The 20,823-nt window shown below is 38.7% G+C and overlaps 1 protein-coding gene and 2 long non-coding RNA genes across 3 annotated transcripts; 1 reads left to right on the top strand and 2 right to left on the bottom strand.

Moving 5' to 3' along the window:
* The first annotated feature begins 80 nt into the window (after positions 1-80).
* On the top strand, positions 81-8,723 carry atp6ap2 (ATPase H+ transporting accessory protein 2). Its single transcript, XM_088352580.1, has 9 exons — positions 81-247; positions 1,018-1,148; positions 3,003-3,131; positions 3,207-3,302; positions 4,278-4,415; positions 4,535-4,588; positions 4,671-4,820; positions 4,878-4,997; positions 8,131-8,723. The coding sequence occupies exons 1-9, from the start codon at positions 172-174 to the stop codon at positions 8,323-8,325; spliced, it is 1,089 nt and encodes a 362-aa protein (XP_088208706.1). The 5' UTR covers positions 81-171; the 3' UTR covers positions 8,326-8,723.
* On the bottom strand, positions 3,594-11,681 carry LOC148353025 (uncharacterized). The gene is made up of 2 exons (XR_015852666.1): positions 6,064-11,681; positions 3,594-5,909 (listed from the first exon to the last, which is right to left on the bottom strand). It is a non-coding gene; the product is annotated as an uncharacterized LOC148353025 (long non-coding RNA).
* Positions 11,682-13,412: 1,731 nt separating this feature from the next.
* Positions 13,413-20,743, bottom strand: LOC148353024 (uncharacterized). The gene is made up of 3 exons (XR_015852665.1): positions 20,619-20,743; positions 17,692-17,781; positions 13,413-13,777 (listed from the first exon to the last, which is right to left on the bottom strand). It is a non-coding gene; the product is annotated as an uncharacterized LOC148353024 (long non-coding RNA).
* Positions 20,744-20,823: the final 80 nt, after the last annotated feature.

Below are 20,823 nucleotides of genomic sequence, written 5' to 3'. Positions count from 1 at the left end.
ATAAACATGACTTGACTTGTGATTCCTGATCATTTAATGCAGTATAGTACTGTATAGCCCAATTATTTACTGGGAGGTTGTTAGTGCGCATGCTCTATCCGTATTGCGCACGTGATATTCTTTTGACGTCATGTGTCATGTGATCACGACTAGAAGCGTAGAGAAGGAAAGATGGCACTGACTGACCGCTCGAGGATGGAGGTTTTGCCCTTCCCCGTGCTCGTCCTCCTATTCCTCTGCACCGCTGGTAAGATACGTGGAATTAAAACGACATTGTGATGATTATTTCAAGTGGACTTTATCAAGCGTAATACTACCTGTCGCCAAAGTGCTAACCAAACACAGGAGGCTAACTAAGCTAGTAGATATACTAGCATTTGCGACATGTTATTCATTCAAAGGTTTTTTTTTTAATATACGTTTATTTGGTACATTCTCTGTGCTATCGGTGGAATTGTAAGTCAACATGTCATTTGTTAAACAAGCGTAGTGAATATTTTATTATTCCGCAAAGTGCGCCCTTGGTACTCCGTGAATTGTAAATCATGTGACAGGCCAAGGAATAGGGAAGTTCTTCGTCACGAGTCTTCCTTGTGTTAAAAAAGTAAGTAAACATGATGCTTAGGTTATTTACAGGGTTCGTACGCGTTCTTGAAATCCTTAAAAATGCTTGAATTTATTCATTTTTCAAGTGTCAGTAAACTGCCCACCCACCAAGGTTTGCAAGCAGTTCTATTAGAAACACTGGTAGGAAAATGTCTCATGTTATAACTTTCAAGTTGTCAAGTCATGTTTATTTGGATGCCTTTTAATCACGAATAGTCTCAAAGGGCTGCACAGACCAAATACTATTGCAAACTACAGACTATTGTGACACTATCTGGTCTGAAACCTGCATTAGGACAAGGAAAATCACAAAAACATCAGCCTGAGGAAATCTTTTTTTTTCCAAACAAACTAAAATTATTCCTATTAAATGGTTTTAGGACGTTAACACTTATCTTTTTCAATGTGCAGGTGTATGTGGGGACACCTTGACAGTGCTGCAGGCTCCGGAGTTTGTGTCCTTCCAAAAAGGAGAGTGGCCCATCTCTGGCGAGAAGATTCCGGACTTGGTTGCATTAACTATGGGCTTCTCCGTTCAAGAGGTTGCTGTGGTTACTTATTATTAACTCGTTTACCAACATTTAATTGTTAGTTGGACATAACATCTAACATAAGCATTACTTTATTTTCACTACTATATGGTGCATTCTGTTATAAGGTGTAGTCTGGTTATTATTTATATTTCTGTAGTTAACACATACATAGGGCGCACTGCACAATAGGGCGCACTGCACAATAGGGCGCGGTTTCCCTTTGCTGCCTCACAACAACACAGGCAAGTGTGCTTATTTAAAAATACAGCAGGTGCAAAACTGCACTTAGAACAAAGTTTGGTATTCACATTTTTTACCCGTAGTCTGTATTAAACAAAATCATCAAAATCCTCGTCCTTTGTTTCTGGCCTGAACAGCTGCGCTAAATCTCCATCAAACGGTTTACTTTCTTCACTTTCCGAGTCACTTTCCTTGCCGTGCGGCTCCTCTGAGATGATGCCAGCGTTTGCGAAACCTCGAACAACAGTCCCAGCAGACACGTTAGCACAAGCGTCGACAATCCATTCGCAAATTATGCTGTATTCCCCCAGTGCTGCCTTCCACTCTTTGTGAAACTGGTGTCCATCTGTCATTTATCTTTTCCTCGCCGCTCACAGCCTCATTTCGAACAGACGGTTAACTCTGATGTCCAGTGACTGAAAGTCTTGTCTTTGGCCTCCCGGGATGACTGCTAGTCCAGAATTTATTTGCTTCTCTTTTCTTTTTTATTACATCAGCTTTTGTATGGGCAGGCATAGTCACAGATCAAAGGTGATGGTGATATGTGGGGTAAAAAAGCACCTCTCCTCTTACATACACATCCCCCGACCTCATTATTTTCTCATCAATCCAGCCCTTTTTAATTTGCCTTGATGATTACCCCTGCAGGTAGTTCCTCTTTAGGCAAAATCTCTCTTTAAAATTACCATAGCACGTGTCCATCAGCATGGCAGCCAAGTACAACAGTAAACAAAAAGACTTTTCAGACCCTATCGCTAATATTTCTACAGTGCTTGTTGTTTTATTCACCACTCTGTCTCATTGGGATGTCGAAAGTCAGCGGAACCCTGTCCATGTTAGTGATGTGGCTGAGCTGGATGTTTTTTGCACATGCATTTGCTGCAGTAAAAGTGAAAGATGGCTAGCTTTTCATCATAATACTGGTACGGATGGAAAAATAAGTTCCATGCTTCTGGCCGAATGGTGACCGTCAAAACGCTTCTCCCACTCGTAGCACGATGATCCATTGCTCGAGTCTTTACTCAGTCGGGCCACCTTGTATTTTAACCGCTGAGTCTTCTTTACTTGTCGGGTTAGTTTTTTTTCGCTTCCTCCAGTTGTGAACAGTCTATTTATTCATCTTTAATTCCATGACACACACAGGGCGCCTTATGTCCGTAAAATAGGGGTAAATTCAAATTGGACACCGATGTGTTTTTTCTTTAATGTAATCAATGAAGTCTCTAAAAATGGGAATGCAATTTTGGATACCAAATACCGAAGTTATTTGTGCACTAGAGTAGAAAACGCACCCCATTTTTTCTAAATTAAAAATTAGTGCAAAATTTTGTCTAACTAAGCATTGTAAGTGACAAACATTGTTAAATGTATGTAGCCATGATGAAAATCATTTATTGACAACGTAAACTATGAACACAATACCAATACAATATTTACCATATATGTATTTCATGTCCTTTAAAATATGATTCATCATCACATACAACAAATAGTTGTTTCCCTCATCGTGCTTTTTGCGTTTATTGATATCTTTCAGAAATCCTTTTTTTTTCTCTAACATTCATCTCTGGTACCATTACCAAAAATAGTGATACAATGAGATAAAATGTAATGCCTTTTCAGGATCTCACTTGGCCTGGTCTCCAAGCTGGTCCTCTATTCCAGCGCCCCCGAGCAAATGTTCTGATCGTGGTCCGAGGAGCCGATGACTTGGCCTTTCCTCAGAGCGTGACCTCTTACCCCTTGGAGAATGTGAGTCATCCTGGACTTTAATTTAAAATAAAATGCATTTGGCGTTGTAGCGACGATTATCTTCTTTCTTCCTAGCCTGCGCCCTTTACTTTGGATAGCGTCGCCGAGACAGTGCAGTCCCTGTTTGCTGAAGACACGCCTGTCGTGCTGCAGCTTGCTCCGAGTGAAGAGGTCCAAAAATCTTTATGCTTTTCAACCTAAAAATCGTGGCTTATTTTTGGGATATCATTTTTTCAAGAGGTCTTATACTGTGGGACCACTTGCTACCAAAATCATCTTAATTAGAGCTGTTTCTCAACCTTTTTTTTAACCCAGGCACATTGTCCGTCAAAAGTTTTTAAAAAGTTCCTGGGCCGAGTTTTGTGGCTTATTTTTTTTTCATAGTTTAAATGACGTTGCTTAAGTTGACAGTATAAAGTTTTTCTTGTCATTTGTGGTCACCGTGGCACAGGAGGTAGTACCGTTTATTCAGTTTGGTCAATACTTACTGTGATTTTGAATTTTATTGTTCTACTATATTTTTATCTTCTAGGAAAAAGAACAAATTATACTTTAAATTAACGGAAAGGAAACTATCTTTGAGTGGAACAATTATTTTTACTCTTTATTTTTTCACTCTGTATTCCTTCTTTTTCTGGCTGTCTTTATCTGTTTTTCCTTTCTGTCTTTCATCACTTTCTTTCCTTCTCATTTTTTTCCTTTTTTTCTTGTTCTCTATCCCTTGTTAATTTGTTTTTTTCTTCCTTTTTTGGTAAAATAAACAAAATAAAATCTGCAACATTTTGTGCGTGTTAATTTATTTGACAATTTTTTTTGCAGTGTAATCTTAAACGGCTTTTTGAAACAAAATATGTTATTAAATATACATGTCTCCCATACTACCTCATGAGCAGATAATTGATGTTTCAAAAGAAAACGATCTATTGCCACCTATTGATATGGATCAATGTTAGTTACCAGGCTAATCGCTGAAAGAAGGCAAAATAACTCAACAATGTCCTGTGTTTTAGGAAAGATAAAATTTGAAAATTTCCTGAGGCATATTGGACAGTCTTGTGGCACACTGGTGGAGAAACACTGAATCATAGAGCATCTATATTTTGCGCACAGACTTTCTGATGATGAATCTTCTGCACCCCCTTCTAGCGTCTGTACATGCTGGGGAAAGCCAACGCCGTTTTTGAAGACCTGCCGGTTACCTTGCAGCAGATCCGAAGCCGGTTGTCGCAAGATGGGTCCGTGCTGACTACCTTGCCCCTCAACTCCCTCAGCAGGAACGCAGAGGTCTCTTACTATTATCATAATTTCACCACAACCAAGCACATCCTATACGGTCCCTTGTAGAAGTATTGTAAGGCTTGTCCCTCGTCTAATCTTGCTCACGATGCGTATCATGTCCACAGGCTGATTTGCTGTTCCTCTCTGAGATCCAAGTCCTACACGATATCACAACTCTGGTAAGTAGTCCCCTATCGGTTATTTTATTTATTTTTTACTTTTTTTTTTTTGCTCATCTGTCTACATAATATGTTACTACAGCTACAGAGGCACAGGCATCTGGCCAAGGATCACTCACCAGACCTTTACTCCCTGGAGTTGTCAGGCCTGGAGGAACTGAGCCGCGTCTACGGGCAAGACTCTGCTCAGTACCGCGATGCCATCGGCATTCTTTCCTCCTTCCTGCAGAAGGTAAAGAAGAGAAGCAAGAAGAGGTTACATGATCCTAAACTTTTTTGTGTTTTGTAGTTTGGGGAGGATGTGTACGGTCTCTACGGCAACAGTGCTGTGATAGAGGTTGTAACTGTGAAGATCTTTGAAGCTCCTCTCACCAGGAAATCCCGCTCCATTTTGGAATCTAAACAGATTGTAAGTCCCTATTGTATTGACATTTTGCTCACCCGTGACCTAACCATCTGAGGGCACCATAACAGATGATAGTAACTCTTAGTAAACAGTGGACGAGGACCTTTAACTGTAGACGTCAGCAACAAAAAAGCTATACTAATCGACACAATTGGCGATGACTAGTAAATGGTCTGCATTTATATAGCACTTTTCAAGTCAATGAAGACCTCCCAAAGTGCTTTACAATGTGCTTCACACCCATTTACACAAACACTCACACACCAATAGCGGCCATGCTTATTGGGGGCATTAGGGATTCAGGGAACTATGACATGTAACACGGAGGAGCCGGGTTTGCAGCTGTAGGATGAGGTGGCTCACCTTGTCAAAAGGCACAAAAAGCGCTATCTAGAGCAGGGGTCAGGAACCTTTTTGACTCAAAGAGCCATAAAAGTAAAATATATTAATTTTATTTTGCGAAAGAGCCACACCATATATTATGAGACAAATTTACTAAATTGCTAAACCCGCGCCCCAGACAAAAGCTTAGTCTTCAGCACATTTATTTTTGAGGATTTGATAAAAATTATGAAAAGAGAATAACGCCAGAGCCCGTGTCCCAAAATCAACAAACATACCACTTTAAACTTGTCTCTTTCTTGCAATTACTCAGGATCGGTTAAACTCATTTTAACCCTTTTTTCCTCATACATATTGGTTTCAAAACCAAATGCAAGCAGTTATTTTGTAAAAACGTCACAACATTCTGCAAACAGGGAGCCTGATGTGCTTACCTTTGGCGCAGACGGCGTAGGGCGAGAGATGGGAGGGAGTGCTTGCACCTTTTGCATTTGTCTCTGAGCCACAGGTACTCATTGAAAGAGCCATATGTGGCTCGCAAGCCATAGGTTCCCCACCCCTGATCTAGAGAAACTGGGGATAGCATTAGCAATGTTAGCTACCGAGCAATCCAGTCCTACTTCACCTCTAAACAAATCATCAACACTATCTGTACCACTATTTAGTAAATGGAGTATCCCCATACACCAGTGTTGATCTTAAAGATTATAGAAGTCTGGATGCTTACCAGTTCTTCGTAGCTGGTAACTGTCGAAAAATGCACCCGCGGGGTTGCCTTTGCGCCAACATTACTAAAACGACTTCATACCTAGATTTTTGGAGGATGAAACAGAACAGTAAAGCATGTGGCATTTGTATCTTGTATATAAATCACTTTTGAGCATGTTGAAAATATTTATTTTAGCGAAATGACGTTACTCTTCTGAGCGTTGTCTTGTATTTGTTGATAATTCGGCGGTTAATTTCACCATGATAAGCTTTATGGTGAAGCACATAGCAGTTTTCAATGTATGAGATATCCGGAACACTACTGTTTTGACTTTGTCAGAAATTTGATTTCCGAAGGCATTACAAAAGTCTTAAATTTAACCCGGCGTAAGCTATAGGAACCCTGCTGTTAACTTTTTTTTAATTCACCAAAACCTACTCTTTTAGGGACTGCAATCAAAATACAATGCTTGATGAAAATCAGTGAAGCAATGAGATTTAAAGGTAAACTGCATTATAGCGAGCGATTACATAAATGCTCGGAATCTTTCTAATAAGTAGATTCAGCTAATTGCATTTGTACGTTGCTCCAAGTGACCGTTATGAAGTATATTATTTTTGCCATCGTACCAATAACTGACATCATATTTTTCTGTTATGATAATGGTCTCATGACTATCAGTCCTATAATTATAGTGCCTTCCTTATTCACTCCTATTGACCCTTTGCACACACACACGACTAACCATGCGATGACACCACGACAAGCGGCAGTAAACTGTAGTAAACGGTGGGTGAAGAGAGTAAACGGGAGACAACGACAACGACAACAACAACAACAAAAATATACTGTTCAACACCATTAGCAATGACTAGTCAAACAAATTTTGTGCAACAGTCGAATGAGGTGGCTCACTTTGTCGGAAAGCACAAAGAGCGGTATTTAGAGAAACTGAGGATAGAGCGAGCTACCAACCCAAAGCGTCTTCTTCCTGGCATATTCCAAATATAACTAAATAGTCCAGTCTGCCTGACTACAGTCCACACGATCTGGAAATGGAGTATCTCCATACACTGGTGCTGATCTAAAACCTGTTATCGATGTTGTGCAGAAAAAAATGCACTCCTAGCGAGAAATGTCCCCTTTTTGCACAAACGATACTAAAATGGCTTTGTTTAGACATTTTTAGAAAATGTAATAGAACAGTAAAGCACAGGCATTTGCACCACATATATAGAAATCACTTTTGAACATGTTGAAAATATTTACTTTGGTGAAATAACGCTTTTTCTTCTGAATGTTTGTCCCCCATTTTACCTGTTGATAATTTGACAGTTAGCTTCAGTGGAATAAGCTTTATGGTCGAGCAAATAAGTTTTCAATACATATGCTATTCGGAATATAACTTTTAAATCACTGTTTAATTGCAATAAAAGAAGCTTGTTTGTGTTGTAAAAAATGGCCGCGGTAAAACCCTAACGTTAACTAATTGGCACTGGCCAACGTATTTGTAGCTATATTGAGTGTCTTTGATGTTTGAACATTTCTTAACAATAGATGGTGGTACTGCACTGTGAATGAGTTTTTAGCTGCTATTTCACACAACAGAAAAAGAGCGGCAAAGTTAGTTGATGCATGTTGAGCATGGCAAATTCAGATACAGTGAAGAACATGAGTGTTTTATTATTTTAAGATAAAGCATTTTGGATTCTCTTAAAATTGTAACGAATCGAGAATTTAAGATATTATTACGTGTAGTCGTTTCAGTTTGTTTTGTCTTTTTTTACGTGAATAAATTGTACTATCTCTGATTTAAACTGCACAATCTTTTTATACAACAAATTTGAGAAGTGAACACGGCTCGTGGCTTAATTAGTGGTGGGATGGTGGGTCCTTAAATCGGACCATTTGAAAACCATTGGTCTATACTTTTGGGATATAATATAAAACACACAATTGTGTATATTTAGATTGTTTTAGTTGATGGATTATACATAGACCTCTGAAGTGAATGCTGACATTTTAGGACATACAGTATATTTTCTGTAACAAGTGATCCCATCAATTTAACTTATTTATTTTCAGAGCAACCCAGGTAGCCCATACAACTTGGCCTACAAGTACAACTTTAACTACGCGGTGGTCTTCAACATCGTGCTGTGGCTGATGATTGCGCTGGCCCTTGCCGTGATTGCCGTCAGTTACAACTTGTGGAACATGGACCCCGGCTACGACAGCATCATCTACAGGATGACTAACCAGAAAATCAGAATGGACTGAAAACCTGACACTCAGACTCTTTCAATCCCCTTGGGATTCTGCTTGTGATCGTTTAGTGCTTTGTGTTGATGTTAACAGTCGGTTGATGATGTTGCCTTGTGGTAGTTTACTTCATATCAACAGTAGATTTCATCATTCCTTAAATGTGATTCATCTCACTGTGTTTGTAATGTGTCGCTATGTTTTGAAAGAACGTGTAAATTTGTGGAGAATTGTTTTAAGTTATATACGTGTATATATTGAAAGAGAAATGCAACTGTATCACAAACTGCTGTGATCATTGTAAAAAATTGTGTAGAAATGTGTTGCTTGAAATCATAATTTAACTATTGTAATATGAACTCATTGTGAAAGATTAAGTAAATTTCCAAAACAATAAACTATAATGGATGACTAAATGGTATAATAGAGTTGTGGCTTTATGTTGCACTATTTCAAGGCTGTTATGGGACAAACGGCATATAAGAGTTGGTTTGGTAATTGTCCTCTAAATCCTCTAAAGGATTAATGCGCTAGAAGGACGCGTAGCAGAACTTGAACAGCACATTGGATCAGTGATATTATCACCGTTTTGGACATCAAACCTACACCTATGCCAAGGCTGTGGCAAATAAAAGTAATACTAATGCTGATCAAGAATTTGCTGAGCAACAGGTCATTGCTTTTGAGTCGTAAGGGGATATCTACCAATGCTGATGATATACAACCATGCCATCCATTATCAAGAGGTGAGAACCAGTTTAAAGCTACCATAGTGAGGTTTGTCAGCAGGAAACGAAAACATGGATTCCTTAAGCAAGGAAAAAAAACTAAAAGGGACAAATGTTTATTTAAATGAACACTTAAACAAAAATAAAAAAACAGATTGCAAGACAAGCTTTTTGAGGAAAACAAATAAGTTACAAGGAACTTGGGCTTCAAATTGTAGAGTATACATAAAGAACCACCAAGAAAAGTATGTGTGTGGAGTCAAATTTTTGAACAATTTACAAGACGAGTTTAAACAATGTCCAAATATTCACGTGTTCAAATTTAAATACAAAAAAACATTACTGGCAGAATACAGAGATGAAGTAAATGGGGAATGAGTGTTACTAGAGATTGGAAATAATGTATAGCAAATGGATGGTTTACAACTATCGTTAACCTTGTTGTTATTGTTACTATTATTATTTCATAAGTATTATTATTGCTAGTGTTATCATTCGTGTCTCAATGATATTTAGTTACTAGTAGCATTATAACGTCAATAGATGGGTACTACGATGATTAGTATATAACACGTGACTATTTTTATTATTATTATTATTATTGATATTCGACCTATGTAATATGTTTATCCGTAAGGTTTTGTTATATTTAGACACAAAAGAAGAGCTATCTGTGAAATGTAATTAATAAGGAAGATGAAGGGGTAGGGAAAATAAGTGTCTGCTTCTTACTACCTTTTTTCAAACATTTTATGTTAACATTATTTTTGTTGTTGAGTCATTTGTTTTTGTCCTGTTTTTATTTTCGAATGTTGGAATTAAAGTTTTCATTCATTTAAATCCTTGATAATGCTTGAATTTGGGATGAAGTGCTTGTTGATGATTTTTAATGAAATTGTTGCCATGTTTCTCTCCAGTCTGACTATAAACCATGCACTAAATGAAAATAGACAACCCAAACGAGTCCACTCAAAAATAAATGACGATAAAAGGAGTTAATTCGAGCTTGTCTAATAAATGCAGCTACTTGCACACACATAATGAATACGCTGACTGAGGCTGCCATGATGCAACAAGCCTGGAGATGGCGGCAGAGAGTAACAAATTTCCAAATTTTGTACAGCCATGTGGAAAAACTTGAAAGTTGACAGTCCTTGGCTTGCACCCTTCTTAAAGGTGTGGTGCGACATTTAAAAACTTAAGGCTGAAATCAGGACAGAGTATCACACGATTTACATGCGTTTCTTAAACACGCTCAAATAAACTTTTTTTTTTAAATTATTCATCTTTTTGGGGTGTTTGTTCTGCCCCAGGCCTGATAAAAGTAAGATAAAAGCAGATGGGCACAATGGCAAATAAAGCATTAAGGCTCTTTGAACTCAGATGGGCATTGTTAACAAATACCTTATAGAGAAAATATTTAACTTGTAACTTTTTAAGGACATCTCAAACTACGCACTTCACCTCTCAATACATTGTTAGTTTTGGTGGGATCAATAATACTAATTATAACAACAATCTTTATTAACAATGTGATACATATTTTTTTCGAATGGTACTGGAGGAATTGTCTTTGAAACTCCTTAAAAAGTGTTAGAATTTATCCATGAAAAAATGTACCCTGTAAGAGGAGCAGCAAACTTATGTAGTTTGATGACAGAGACGCACAGTCAATCACAGGCGAGTGCAATCACCTTGAAAAAAAAGACGAAAGGCTTTTTCCTTCCTCTGCATATTCATTAATATCCGGGTTATAAGAGCATAGGTTAGGCAAAACTAGCCAAAGATCAGTACTTCAGATGATGTCTGTATTACAGAATATTCTGGGCACAAATGACTGACAGAACAATGGTTTAATTCACAAGTGCGAAGTCAGAATGATGGGCACTCCATGAGTAAAAATTAAACTTAAAGGAACAGCTTTGTCCAACAAGAGCTGAAATAAATCAAGGACATTTTCCGGCTACCATATAAAACACGGGAGAATGTGAATAATAACAGAATCAAGAAGTCAAATAATTTCAACAAAATAAACCAAGAAGTTAATTATGACTCAAATATCAAAGAGGTTAAGAATGAAGAACTCATACAATCATGAGTATATACGCAGTGACACATATTGAAATGACTAAAAACAAACACAAGCTCTCTATTGATGTTTAAGGTTGGCATTTTTTAACACATAAATGAGCCTCAATCACTTGTGCGCAAGCAAGCTGGATAGGCTTAAATACTGTAAGTGGGGAGGGATGATAAGATGCACAGCGGGGCAAGAATAGATCCTTTGATAGGACTAATAAAGAATTACATGGAAGGAAAATTTTAAAAAGTGATTAAATGTTATATTAGTCCTATGCAGGCCAAGTCAAGACACATTTATTTCTATAGTCCTTAATCAGAAAATGTCTCAAAATCTGCATAGGTTACAATTACACCATCCCCTGATCTTAAACTTACATGCAAGCAAGAAAAACCTCAAAAACCTCAGTATGAGGAAAATAAGAAACCTTGAGAAGGGGCCTCACAAGAAAAAAATCCTAAATGGAATTATCACAATATTAATAATGAAATGAAATGATCTGCATTTATATAGCGCTTTTCAAGTCAATGACTTCCCAAAGCGCTTTACAATGTGCTCCACACTTCCCAATATGTAAGGCACTAACCTGCTTATTGGGGGTATTAGGGATTCAGTGTCTTACCCAAGGACACTTCGACATGTAACACGGACGAGCCGGGATTTGAACTGGGATCCCTTGATCCCAAGACGAGCGCTCTACCTCCTGAGCTACTGCCGCCCCATCATTTTTGTCCAATGATGTTCTAGCAAGAAATAAGTATCATCACTGTACTGCTGGAGTGAAGTTTGTTTACTTAGAAAAACTGAAATAGCCTGTTCTAAAACGAGGCAAATACTTAGGTTTGCCGTTAATTATTTGAATTCCCAAATTATCTTAAATATTAATTCAATTAACAGTATTTATTCTTCATTTATTTGTAAGGCATATTGATTAACTCAAATATCATATATTTTACGTTACATTAATGTAAATGCTAATGTTACATTTCATTATCTTAAATTATGGACTCATTAAATACTTATTACATCAAAATTTTAAAAAAGAAAAAGAAGTAAATGTAATCAATTACACCTTATATCGACAAAGTTTGGAGTTCTCCAATTTGCGACTGCTACTAAGAATTATTGATGTACATGTATATGCTAAAAGTCTACATTTAACTGCTACAATGCAGCGTGTCACAACAACTACAAAACACTCAGTACTTTTCCTGTGATCTGACGGTACTACTTCAGCAGTTACGCCTCTGGGTCCTGCTCCTGATCTGGTTCTGACAGGAACAACACTTAACACAACAAAATTCAAGTACCTTATGACCAATACTACGCTCAGAGGCATATTGCAAGGCTGCACACATTCTACTTCAGTCACATGCTTTCTGTTAACACACTTGTTATATTGGGGACACTGTCTGGTCTAATATTACTGCGATCTGATCTAGAATATTTCTGTTATTCTAGTGTGTAGCCTAACAAATGATATATTCCTGTTTGGCAACCTGCTGTGTCACTAAAACACAGACGGCATACTGCTAAACTTGCAAGGCTATGATGTTTATGGCAACAATGTACTGGGCAACTACAGGTAGATACGCAAATCTAACAGCTGTGATAGCACATGTCTAAAGTAATAATGTTAGCTAAACACAAGCTGAAGCTAAACTAACCCGATTGAAGATGGCTCCTTTCATTTATGTGGAGAGAAAGGGGTTCGCCTCTCGAGACAGCGTCTCGTTCTCGGGGGAGGGCGATTGTATCCCAGCCAGAGCTCTGGGAAAGTATTTATTTGTGTCTGTTTTTCCTCCACGAGATGAAAGGAACAGAAAAACGTTTTGGGGTGGTTTCTTCGTGTTCAATGCACTCATCCTTTGGCTTCTTAAAGAACGAAAACGGTCAAAATATTCCCGATCAAGGCACTCGTTCAGATGCTTTTGTGACTTTTGGCATCCAATAACGGCGCACGTCTTCCCCGAACTACATTTCTTTGGAGTTATATCCATGATCGACTTTCTTCTATCCTTTTGTGTTTATCGAGGCTGGGAATGCGACTGACGGAAGCTAAGCTACCGGAAGTCAAAAACATTACTCGGGAGGATGCGGAAGTACAAGCGGAAGTGGCGTTTGCCGTTCAGTTAAAAGGTCTAAATTACCCGACATGTGAAAATTGTGTGTCCGTCCAAATATTTTTGGGCCTAACTGTAGACAACACCCACTACCAGGAGATGAGAAAATTGTCACATTACTGTAAACTTCCGATTGCAGTGTACATTTTGCGCAGCATGCAATGACGAGGTTGAGAAGTTTCACATGTTTATTGATACTGTATTACAATTGCAAAACACATCAGACCTGCTTAGCCACATTCAAGAGGTTTATAAGTTAGGTCTTCACACGCTGCAACCGACATTATCAAACTTTACAATGTGAAAGAAAAATGTTTCAAAAAGCGCACAGCGTGGTCATTACATTTATTGTCTTATAAATCTGTTGTCATGCAGAAAAGTAAACTAAATAACTGTGAGAACGACCAGTGTGATTCTTGTTTTTTAACATCAAGAGCCATGCTTCTGCACAGCCAAAGACGTCCCAGAGACAGTCTCCGCACCGATGACGTCACCGTTCTCTGACGTCTCTCGAAGCAGTCGCGCTGCTTTCTTCTCAGCTGAGTAGGAAAAGGGAGAAAACAAACACATTAGGATAAGTGGCTACATTGTATGCTTGTTGGGCACCAAAAAGACTGGGAGCATATTTGTCCAATGTTAAACCGGGACATAAGACTAAAACCACTATCGCGCGAGAAGGACATCCACGGCTGTGGTCACATCAGGGCCGTCACCAGACATGAGTCTCAGGAGGGGGGGGGGGATTTCAAAGCATGGGGGGATACAATCGTTATTACACCAAAAAATGTTTACACAGCACTGACGCCGTTAAACATAACCAACAGCACATCCAGCTAGCAGCAGGCGTCATTATTTAAAACAGTAAACAGAACATCCTGATGCTTTTTCCTCTATGGTGATTGGTCAATATGCATTTCTCCATTGATTCTGTGCTGTTGATTAAATCGATTGAGTATTTAAAAGCATTTTTAATTGATATTTTGTTCTGTCACGCAGGGTTTTTAGTTGCTTGATTTTAATGTGTTACAAGTTCACTGGAGAGTTGAAATATAAATTGTATTATAATTTAGTAGTATTAAAGATACAAAAAGATCACGAGCCCTTCGTGAAGCCTGCTCATAGTGATGGGGCTTGGTGACATTTCCCTAGACCAGGGATAGGGAAACTAAGGCTTGGGAGCCATATGTGGCTCTTTTCATGAGTACATATGGCTCCGAAATAAAATGCAACTATTGCACATCTCTCTGTGGCGTTCCAAAGTCAAGTGATTTCATCCCGATTTTGGTCTTTATAAAGCCAAAGCAACTTAATGCAGAAGTTTGATAAGAAACCATTTAAACTGATAAATACAAACGCTGGTAAACGACTTTGGGTGAGCAGTACAGGTGGGCAGATCCCTGCACACAGCGCAAGGCACTTCCTTCTCTCTCTCTCGCTCAGTGCAGTCTACACCAAAAGTGAATATGACGATATGCTTATCGTTTGCAGTAATTTGTGACATTTTTAGAAAATAACTTTGCATGCACATTGCTTTGAAACCGTTATTAAGGACAAATTTCATGGAAGAAAATTGCCTCAACACTCTTAACTTAAGGTGGAAGACAAATTGTAAATGGCATATTTACAATGATTTGGGACACAGGATTTGGCAATATTATCATGAAATGAAATGATCTGCATTTATATAGCGCTTTTCAAGTCAATGACTTCCCAAAGCGCTTTACAGTGTGCTTCACATTTCCCAATAGCAGCCTTGTATTGCAGCCATGTATGACGCTAACCTGCTTATTGGGGGTATTAGGGGTTCAGTGTCTTACCCAAGGACACTTCGACATGTAACACGGACAAGCCGGGATTCGAACTGGGATCCCTTGATCCCAAGACGAGCGCTCTACCTCCTGAGATACTACCGCTCATTTGATACATTTGATTAAATCATCAAATGACACACAGTGAAATCAAATGTGCTGAAGAATTACCGTATTTTCCGCACTATAAGGCGCACCTAAAAGTCTTAATTTTTTTCAAAAGCTGACCATGCACCCTATAATACAGTGCGCCTTATATATGGCTCAATATTAAATTCGCAAGGTCTCGCAACTTACGCAACAGCCGCCGACTCGATTTCCCCCCGGAAGTGGAGTAGTCCGCGGTGTATGCTGGAATTTATATACCGACGTTTCATTGGCTAACCAATGTGTCAATCATTATTTGAATCGATCGCTATTGGCTAAAGTTATTCGGAGCCTCGGATTGGCTAGAGGGCCAAAACAAACCCTGCAATTGGCCGAAAAAGATGTATCAATCATCCGTTAAATCGATCGCTATTGGCTGAAGTTATTCTGAGCCTCGGATACGCTAGAGGGCCAAAACCAACCCTGCAATTGGCCGAAAAAGATGCGTCAATCATCCGTTACATCGATCGCTATTGGCTGAAGTTATTCGGAGCTTCGGATACGCTAGAGGGCCAAAACAAACCCTGCAATTGGCCGAAAAAGATGACTGAATAGCAAGCTTGCTAAAGTACGCCATAAAGAAACGTGTTTCATTAGTCTGTATTTGTAAACATTTTACTCTCCTGGATTTACTACACCCACGGTTGTAAGAAGACCAAGATTGCGTATCATTATTGAACGTGAGAACTTAGGTGAGTTATGCGGCTTTATATTTTCCCGGTATCTTGTTTTAGAACTATCTTGATGTTGCTGTGATGAGTTGAGTGAATTAAACTCAATTCCAAGTGTTTATTGTCATATGCACAGTAAAGTTGCGAGCGAAAAAGAAAATAGAAACTAAGGAATGGTTGGCATTTCTTGAATCCCAAGACTTGAACCTTCCGAATGATATTTGAAATGACGCATTTGAGTGACATCGTACGGACACCGCATCCGCACGTGTCTACGACACGTATTTGCTTCTTTGCAAGCTTTGGGAATGTTAAGGGGGTAATCAGTTTGACTGAATCATCTGACTGTTTTGTCTACGTTCCCATTGTAGCGCCTTATAATCCGGTGCGCCTTATCTATGGAAGATATAGGACCAAAAACTATTTTTTGGGGGTGCGCCCTATAACCCGGTGCGCCCTACAGTGCGGAAAATATGGTAGCTTTTGTCTAGAGAGTGTGTTTGGCAGTTTTTTTTCAATTTTGTCTGAAAATATATGATGTGGCTCTCTCAATTTCTTTTTAAAACATTTTTTTGCTTTTATGGCTCTTTGGGTCAAAACGGTTCCTGACCCCTGCCCTGGACTAAGGGGAATGTGACCATAACCCCCCCAAAAATTGTGTAGAGACGCAAAAAATGAGTGCAGATGCTGTATGTTTCTATATTAGCAATATTAGCTTACTATGAAAATTACTAAATTGGATGCAGGGCACGATGTGGAGATTGACGCACCACATGACAACTCTGTTGTAGGATTGCGCCTCAAGTATTACTTCATTATAATAGTACTATTAGAGTAGAGCGACATGGCAGCTGAGTTGTTAGCACGTCCGTGGCACAGTTCTGAGGTCATGGGTCAAATCCAGCAACTAGATTTCCTGTGCGGAGTTTGCATGTTCTCTCCGAGCTTGCATGGGTTTCCTGCGGGCGCTTCGGCTTCCTCCCACATTCCAAAAACATGCATGTCATGTTAATTGGCGGGTCCAAATTATCCCTAGGTGTGATTGAGGGAGTGACTGGTTTTCCTCTGTGTGCCCTGCAGCTGGCTGGCAACCAGTTCAGAGTGTCCCCTGCCCACAGCCCAAAGACAGCTGAGATGGGCTCCAGCACCACCGCAGCCCTAATGAGGATAAGAGGTGCAGCTAATAGATGGACGGGTGAATTACAGTATGTTTCATTCCTTTGACACAATTAAAGAACTGCAATACAGTATAAAAATCCATCACAGGCAATTGAGTATGGTGACTCTGAATGTCCTTAATTTGATGTTCAGCGATGTGCTTGCTGTTTTAATGACCCTTTCCTTAACTGTCTTAGCGGAGAAATGCATCCTTTAAATTCTCTGTATTATTTCAATTCTGTTCTTGAAGCCTGCAAATAGGTGTTCTGATATCTTGTTGAATGACGCCTTCATGTAGTCACCATCTGTGACCAGTATTCCCCTCTTTATTATCTCCTGGGTTCCAACATAATGTAGTTTGGAGATGCAATTCACTTCTTAGATCTATGTTTGCTCTCATCTATTTTACTCCGAAAGTGATGCAATCACTGTTGTTGAAATGTAACATTTATTTTACAGCATTAGGAAACGTTAAAGTGTTCGTGTCATGTTTATCCTTCTACAGAAACCGTTCTCTTCCTTAAGCGTTTTTAATTCGTAAACATATTTGTGAAAGCACCAGGAATCCACACGGCAGTGCTAAAGAGCTGCATGAGGCTTCTGAACTGTGGGTTGACATCCCCTGCGCCTTAAGGAATAATCATGAATACATTAGGGTGAACGTCTTACCGATAGCACTACATGGTGTCACGATGGGCTCTTCCTGTTGCTCTGTTTGAGCAATGGCCGCCCGGATTTTCCTGACTACGTAGATGCTCGCTGAAATGCAAAACACAATTTTTAGTCATATTACTCCATACATAAAGTACACGTATTTGATAGTAGAACTAATGATATTCAGACAACCTTCAAGCCCCAAAATTCTCATGAAGAATTGTGTAACAACACTTTAGGTAACAGTCGATTTACAAAATAAAAATAATAAAAATGGAAACTTCTTTTTCTACATTCAAACATGTATAGAGTGTTCCATAAACCATCGTCATCCATATCAGTAGGTGGCAGCAGATCACCATTTATTTTTATTTACTAAAAATCTGGTAGTACAGAGATATTCAATACCTTGTTTTGTTTGATGAAGCTGTTAAGGATTCCACTGCCAAAAGGTAGAAATCTTGCACATGATTTTGCTGATTTTAAAGGGACTTTACGGAAATTGAAATATTTAAATTCTCTGCTGCCATTTCCTGGCTGGAAGCCATGATTTCAGCTTTAGATAGCGTGTTCATGACGCGCTTGCACTTGTATTTTTTAGATGCGCTTGAATTAACTCTTCTTTTGTTCATCTTTCTTGGGGTTTTGGGTTGGTGTCCAAGACTTTACTTGAAATTAGCGTTTTCTCACTTTCACTGTTTTCATGGACAAAAAAAAAAACGACAGGGATGAGCACAAAATTACTCTCCACCCCACCCTCCTCCACCATTCTTCCAACCTAATGTGTTTTGTCATTAGATTTTTTGGGTTTATTTTTGGAGAAAAAAAACTGCTTCAAAATAATCGTTACTCTTGAGATACAGGCTCAGTGTTTTCCCATACCACGTCTCTGGCGGGTTGCCAATCTACTGAGTACCTTCAAAGTCTAAAACCTTTTATTATTTATAAAATATAGTTATATGTTTTAAATATAAATAAATGCAAAGGTAATCAAAATAATTATTAGAAATCTATCTATCCATCTATCTACCCTGGTCGTATCCCTCGAGAGGGGTGACCGACAGCAAGACAACACTTACAAAAACAAAGAAAATAAAAAAATAAAAAGGGAAAAAGTAGCAAAAACACACATACAAAAAAAAATTCTTGGACCATGGCCAACCCAAATGCCCAAACAAGTTAAGCACCTTGGCATCTAAGTTGGTCATGCTTTCGTCCCTCCAGATGAAACGGGACACAAGAAAGCGGCCATGTCACCCAGGTTAGGGTGACACAACACACTCTTCTGTTCAACAGCAGGGCCCAACAGCTTTCACTGGTTTACCCCTGCCGCATCATACGGGTGCCCTGCCCATCACTTAGAACGCGTCCAACATCCCATGGGATGGGATGAAAAATGTAATCTAGAAAATATAGCAAGCGCTGTGGTGTGCCCGATCGCCCGTTTTTATGCTTTTTTGTCCTCTCACTTGGTTAATATGCGTGGTTTTATCTCATGTGCTGCGGAAATTGGTCCTCTGAGTAGGGGGGGAGCAGCAACACTTAAAAATGAAATGTATCAAAGAGAGGGGAACGAGTGCAACAAAGAGTAAAAAAAAGGAAATTAAATTTAAAAAAGAAGTCAATGCAGAATGTTCTCATCTTTATTACATTAATTGTTCCAAAGCAGACTGCATTATCTATCACTGACAGAAGAAGCTAAATCAGCCCCTCAAAGCTTAGCCAATCGGTGATCCTACATACCATTATTCAGTAGAGACTGATTATATTTTTCACTTTGTTATACAAATCCCAATCTGTAGTTGTTTGTGTTTTAGTAGTTCTGTATTGTTTCAGTCTACATCGGTTAAAAGTTGAATTGTAGACTGTCCACCCACCAAGGTCTCACAAAATTCTATGGGAAACACTGAGGTTATAAATTACAATATTTTTACTAAATTGAATAACCTTTATTGCCTTTTGGGTCATGGTTACCTCAAATGATAAGAAAATGTTGCACTGTTAATGCCACAGTGTGTAATATTTAAACACTAGATGGCGCTGTGCAAAATGAGAGCCAGTGCCACAGCATGACTGCTTGGGACCGGAGAACATGGCACAGACCTTAGTGGGGATTCCAATACACATTTCTTAACCTATAATTTTTTACCAAAGTTAACAATGTAATGAGAGTTCATGTAGTCTGCCTATTATTCGAATCAATGTTTTGTTTACTGAATGGAAGTTTTTAGTACCACTTAGAGGCACAAAATATTAAACACTGTCCCTTTAGGCTCTCATGATCATTTCAAGTGCAATACAGAACACAGAAAAGAAGGAATGGAAATTAAAAAACGAGTCAAAGCAGGAAAATGTTCTCATTTTAATTACATTAATGGCTTTAAAGCAGAGTGCGATTACATGATCATTTGACCTTAAAGGGACAGTGTGTAATATGGAGTGCCTCCTAGTGGTACAAAAAAACTTCCATTCGGTAATAAAAGGAAACTGATTCGATAACTAGTCAAAAAGACATGAACCATCATACCAATGTTAATTTAATCAAAAATATTAAGTTGAGAAATGTGTACAGTATTTATTTTACTTAACGTAATCTATACCGAGTAGTCGCCGCAATGTCGCTGGTACGCTGTGGTCATTTGCCACTGGTTTTCCTTCGCGTTAGAAAATACAGTGCTCTCAAGTGGTCAAATGTATACAATGCACTATTAAAAACGAAACAGGAATTCTGAAATATTTTCGACGTACGTTGATATTTTTTTATGAACAAAAAAGAGTACCTTTGCCCACAATGCAATAAACAGCTGTGATGCACAATACTGTTGTATGTAGGTGAAAATGTAAACGCGGTTTGGTTTATTTACAACACAGACTCGTTAAACAGAACACTAAATGTAAACATTAATGGGTCAATGAAAACTGAAAAAAAACAACTTATTTACCTTTCACAATCAGTCATACCATATTTGCAACTGATTTGTATCAATCCGTAGTCTGGATTCTTCTTTTCGCTGTACGGGTATCTCTAGACGTAAACAAGAGCTTTCCCGGAAGTGCCACAAAAAAAAACCGACCAATAAAATTCACCAAATAAGAGTAAAGGCGGGACTAGAGTTGTTTCTCCAGTTTCGACTGGCTCAGAGTTGA

This window comes from Urocampus carinirostris, chromosome 14 (assembly GCF_059441175.1).
Source record: "Urocampus carinirostris isolate Australia breed hairy pipefish chromosome 14, RoL_Ucar_1.0, whole genome shotgun sequence".
Classification (NCBI taxonomy): domain Eukaryota; kingdom Metazoa; phylum Chordata; class Actinopteri; order Syngnathiformes; family Syngnathidae; genus Urocampus; species Urocampus carinirostris.
This window is presented reverse-complemented; position numbering and strand designations above follow the sequence as displayed.